This window comes from Poromitra crassiceps, assembly GCF_964638095.1.
Source record: "Poromitra crassiceps genome assembly, chromosome: 6".
In the NCBI taxonomy this organism is placed as follows: Eukaryota; Metazoa; Chordata; class Actinopteri; order Beryciformes; family Melamphaidae; genus Poromitra; species Poromitra crassiceps.
Genome location: NC_139627.1, coordinates 33,596,048 through 33,601,471, shown reverse-complemented (window position 1 = coordinate 33,601,471; position 5,424 = coordinate 33,596,048). Strand labels below are relative to the sequence as shown.

The following is a 5,424-nucleotide window of genomic DNA, read 5'->3' as shown; positions in this document are numbered from 1 at the left end:
ATTGCTGAGCATGAATTAACAGCAGACTGATCTAAACCATGGAGGTATAAACGTATTGTCTGATATCAGATTGAATTGTCAACTCACACTCACTCCATAGCAAACTCGATGGAATGGGTGGTCAATGGACCCAGGCAACAATACTGTAAGTCAAGAGTGTTTAAATACTTTCAAGGCACAACGAATTTTGAATGATGACAAACTGCATTAGAGCACAGTTAAAAGGGTAACAGGAGAAAGAGAAACCATTAAAAAGTCCTGTTTAAATGGTTTATTTGCTCAACAGCCTTATATAAAAATACATCAGCAACCTTCAGTACTACCTAAAGCATCAACATTTTATTGCTAAACAAAATACATAAAAATCTGAGATGCAGGGGAGGCTGACATAACACCCATCACACATATTGCACCTCTCAAAAAGGCATACTGTAGCAACCCAACATCTATCAGCACTTTCGAATAAGATTCAAGTTTAACTTTGAAGATGATTGACTGTGGCGACCTGGGTCTGAGCAATAATACTGACACTTATGCAATCCCACGGAAACTGTCACACCTGTGAAAGTGGGTTTAAATACACTTAGCCAATTGCTGCAATGTAATTAGCCAAATTGTGCGCAGAAAAAGTGTCAGCAGTGACAGTGCATCCATTCCTTCATTTTGGTGTTGTACAATGTCAGTTTGGTAAAGATAATAATAGTTGCTTGCAACATTCTCAGTCTATGGACATCGGCATGTGCCGTAGTATGTCAGTGGTATTCTGTGCAGTGGAGTAGTACTACCTATGCAGTTACATGGAGCGTTGTTGCACAGTTCCACTGCAGCTTTAAAGCTAAAACAATGTTGCTCTTTAGCTGGTTTGGAAGATGTGTCTTGTCGTACTCGGCCTGGACAGTCATTTTTAAGTTAGGGGGCCATTGTGGTCGATCCAAAAGCCTTACTTCCATGTTTTTCTGGAGGTACGGTATTGACAGTAAAAAGGATGTGGAGCTTATGTAAAAACACACAGCTACAAGCTAATTTGAAGTTTGCTTGCTTGCTGTGAGAAGCCTTAACAGCTATGATGCAGTGATTTCCCCCGTGTTCTTTCTTGAGAATGAATAGGCTTGTCTCATTTTGGCAGACCTAAGATGCCAGGCCAATCAGGAAGCCTCCGATGAACCCACTTGTGACAACGATGTTTTTCTTCACAAACTCCGTTGACTGAAACAAGACACAATACAGAACAGGTGAATCGAATATCGATTTCAAATTGATAATTTTGACTTATTAAAATGTGGTAAGGTTGAATGTATCAACCACCTGGCTCATTCAGTTGGGCTTGCAAAAAACAGTGATAGTAGTTAGCTGCTTCATTCATCAAGTTGAATGTCAAGTACATGGGTGATGGCTGAAATTTAGCCCTGCCTCCCTGATTGCAAAGAATTGCATAATTCAATATGTTTGCAATTCAGCTCTGTATTATTTGTTATCAACAGGATTAATAACTTCATTGGCAGGTTTTATGGTTTTTCAATGTTTTCCATTTTTCTGTGATGCACAACTATTGACTGATTTGTCAAGTGCGATCATCATATTTGTGATGGAATGAGAAGACATTCTGATGTTTTGACTGACCTCTATACGTATGTGTTGGGGTTGCAAGATCGCTAGCACAGTGGTTCTAACATTTTTTCACATGAAGGACCCCTAAACTGACAAATATTAGACCACGTACCCCCATTTGATATGATTTTGTCCCACGGTCCCCATAATAAGATTGATGCTTTTAGATGTTTTATTACAGAAAATGTATAAAACCCATGACCAAAATAGCCATTGTGTTACTGGAATTATAGCGAAAATAACTTTATTACCCCCCTTTTGGCTGGGGACCCCCTGGAACCCCCTCAAGGATCCCTGGGGGTCCCCGGACCCCCATTTGAGAACCACTGCGCTAGCATGTTTACAGAATTACATTGTAATAAATATCAACATTTTGAGGATCTACCTTGTCAACAAATGAGTTGAGCTCTGGGCCAGCCTTATTGGTACCCTTCTTTAACTGCTTCTTAGCTTTGTTGACATCCTTCTCTACTCGCTTCCAGTCCACTTGGATATAGCCACTATTGTTGGCAATCTGGAGAGAGAAAGCACAAGTCAAACAACGATTAAGAGACCATTTTAAAGGCTTAAACCACATGTGCTTGTGCTTAGTAACACTTGGATACCTGTAGCAACAGAAGACCGCCTCCCACAGCTGTAGCAGCAACCTTTCCAACCTTCTGACAGAGATACCCTGTACACCTAAAATGAGAGAGAACACTTCTGAGTCATAGACATCATGAAAGAACCCTCCTTATAAAGATGCAAGACTAATGCTGCCTTCCAATGCTGTCGGAAATATTGCAGTTGCATAGTGAGCGCAGGTGAACGAACGATGCAACAAAGTGGTGCATTTATGACTTCAGTTTTCTACGACAAACTGAGTTGACGTTTATCGAAAGGAGAGCATTGAATTTGATTCGACAGTTGATGGTACAAGTTATGGATTTTTATCATCTATCTATCTATATATCTATCCATCTACATCTACTCTATATAAAACGGAGCTAGGGCTCTGTCTGTCTGTCCCACTGATGACATCATCAGTGATGTCATAAATTCACTAACACACACAAGGCTAGTTCAGTGATGTCACTGATGACATCAGTGATGTTATACATAGGCATTGTGACATCATTGATGATGTCATCAGTGACACACACAAGAGAGACTGAGAGGAGGGGGAGAGTTAGAGGGAGAGAGACTAAGGGAGAGAAAGGGAAACATTGCGTGTGCGCCAATAGGGCAGGCGAGGCCACGCGGCAGCTGAGCTATGGGCGAGGCTGCGCAGCGGCCGAACGGCGTATGCGAGCTGAGCGTAGCGCACGAGATGCCTAGTGATCTATATAGGGGCAAGTGGGCAATCTCTGTTCTCTCTCTGTTTCAATTTTGTCCCGGAAGTGATGTCACTCAACTGGAAGTGATGTCATCAGTGATGTCATAAGAGTGAGATGCCTAGTAATGTTATATCTATGTTGTGTGTATATTAACTAACACATAAACTACATGCCTGGTGAACATTTTCTTTTCATTCTGCTGCTGCAGCAGAAGCAGAATTCTGCCACCAAAAAATGACTTTCATTTACAGGGTCCATTGAAAACTGGAGAGCAGTTTACGAGAAGCACATGGAGGCAGCATAATCTGCAATGTATTCCATGGGGACCATTACCATCCACTGGCTCCCCCTATGGCTATCTGGGTGGCAACAGAGTATTTCTCTGCTAGAGGACCAGAGCTGCTTCCAAAGAGGCGGTTCCACCATCGTTGACGTTTGGCATATTCTGTCAGATCTACGACCTTGTCATAAATCTCTTCTTCGAGCTCTGTGTAAAAAAACAACAACCATGATGACAAAACAACAATGCGATGTGCAGGCCCATGAGTGGCGAATGGCCAAAACATGCAAAACAGCCCATAAAGTCAGTGGATCTCTGTACAATTCTGCTTGCTAGTGATATGTATCGTTGTAAATGTCTATTGCAGCAGTGTTTTGCCATGATGGTCAAAGGTAACTTCATTGCTACATCGTTACTAGTAACGTTAACGTTAGGTCTATAATTAACTGTTAGCATTATGATGGAAACGCTAACGTTATGTGTAAACCTGTGCCGCCTATGGGGCTTGTGCGCACGCGGAAACAGACTTTGGAAACATAGAACATGGACCAAATGCGCAATGTTAGCTAGTGATTCGGACTTACAGACGTTGTAAACAGCCCAAAGAAGGGTCTGTTATTAGTTTGTACACTTACCCTTCTCGCGGTTCGCCATTTTGGAATAGGTTGGCCTGTCTGTCTGGCAGTTTATTCTGTCCTCTGCTCCACACGACCCATGCACACGACACGTACCCCCCCTCCCCCCCCTCCCGATGGTAGTGACATGACCCGCCCTACTCTGCCTCTGATTGGCTTACCGTGATATTTTACCCTAGCCTTAACCAATCATCACTCCTCATGCCTAAACCCAACCCGGAGAGGCGTGATTTCTAACCCCACATAGGATAAGCAATAACCACGCCCTGTGGCGCCGGGATTGGCCAGGAGCAACACTGGAGGGCACACAGCGATTTCGAGAACGGACATTGAAATGAATTATGGTCACCTACCTTCCTAGTAATAATAATAATAAGCATATGACGTCATACCCAGGTGTCAGTGCGACTGCTTCTGAAGAAGACGAGAGTTGACTCGTCGAAACTGTCAAGGTAAATAAATAACATCTATAAACCTATGTCTGAACACAAGAAAACAAAAACGTCTATGTATAAATGAAGACATGATGAACATCATTGAACTACCGTGTATTCGCTGTTGGGCTTTTTTGACAACAGTGGCGGTGTGGCCGGCCCAAGTCAGGTCCTGGTGGATGTTGACTAGCCTGGGTAAACCCATCCCCCACGTGACCTGCTCTCAGACCTGTTCTCAGTCACTATATGTGTGACAGTATGTGACTATAGTGACTGGGAGAGAGCAGGTCACGTGGTGGCTGGGTTTACCTAGGCTAGATGTTGACTCCCAGGTACTTGAAGCTGTCCACCCTTTCCACCACTGTGCCTTTGATGGTGATTGGGGGGTGTGCGCCCCCCCCCCCCCCCCCCTCCTGTAGTCTACAATGATCTCCTTGGTCTTGGAGACGTTCAGAGAGAGGTGGTTATCCTGGCACCATTGTTCCAGGGCCCCCACCTCCTCTCTGTAGGCCGTCTCGTCGCCCCCCCGAGATCAGCCCCACGACTGCTGTGTCGTCTGCAAACTTCACGATGGTGTTTGAAGTTTGAGTCGCCACGCAGTCGTGAGTGTAGAGGTCGTACCAGAAGGGGCTGGAGACGCACCCCTGGGGCGCTCCTATGCTGATGGTCAGTGGGGAGGAGGTGAGGTTGCCCACCCTCACCACCTGGCGGCGGTCTGTCAGGAAATCCAGGATCCAGTCGCACATTGCTGTGTTTAGTCCCAGATCCTTGAGCTTGCGTACCAGCCTGGAGGGTACTATGGTGTTGAATGCTGAGCTGTAGTCCACGAACAGCATTCTTACATAGGTGTCCTTCCCCTCCAGGTGGGACAGGGCGGTGTGGAGCACGTGTGCTACTGCATCCGCTGTGCTCCTGTTGGGGCGGTATGCAAATTGTAGCGGGTCGTGGTCCGGGGGAAGTGTGGGGCGGATCTTTGATATGACCAGCTTTTCAAGGCACTTGCTGGCTATTGGCGTGAGGGCTATTGGGCGCCAGTCATTGAGGCTGGTCACTTTCTGCTGCTTGGGAATGGGGATGATTGTTGCTGCTTTGAACCAGGAGGGAACTCGTCGGAGGGAGAGAGACTGGTTGAAAATGTCTGTGAATACGCC

At 45.2% G+C, this 5,424-nt stretch overlaps 1 protein-coding gene across 1 annotated transcript; it reads right to left on the bottom strand.

The window, feature by feature from the left end:
- Nucleotides 1-256: 256 nt before the first annotated feature.
- On the bottom strand, nucleotides 257-3,920 carry fundc1 (FUN14 domain containing 1). Its single transcript, XM_083638023.1, has 5 exons — nucleotides 3,840-3,920; nucleotides 3,258-3,411; nucleotides 2,214-2,289; nucleotides 1,994-2,122; nucleotides 257-1,206 (listed from the first exon to the last, which is right to left on the bottom strand). Exons 1-5 carry the CDS (start codon nucleotides 3,856-3,858, stop codon nucleotides 1,129-1,131), a joined length of 456 nt encoding a protein of 151 aa, XP_083494149.1. The 5' UTR covers nucleotides 3,859-3,920; the 3' UTR covers nucleotides 257-1,128.
- Between the last annotated feature and the right edge of the window lie 1,504 nt (nucleotides 3,921-5,424).

What these genes read in the sequence shown, in the direction of transcription:
- fundc1 (XM_083638023.1), bottom strand. An exon ending in GCGGTCTTCTGTTGCTACAG is followed by an intron (nt 2,123 to 2,213) that starts GTATCCAAGTGT and finishes TTCTCTCTCCAG; the next exon opens with ATTGCCAACAATAGTGGCTA. An exon ending in TCAACTCATTTGTTGACAAG is followed by an intron (nt 1,207 to 1,993) that starts GTAGATCCTCAA and finishes GTCTTGTTTCAG; the next exon opens with TCAACGGAGTTTGTGAAGAA.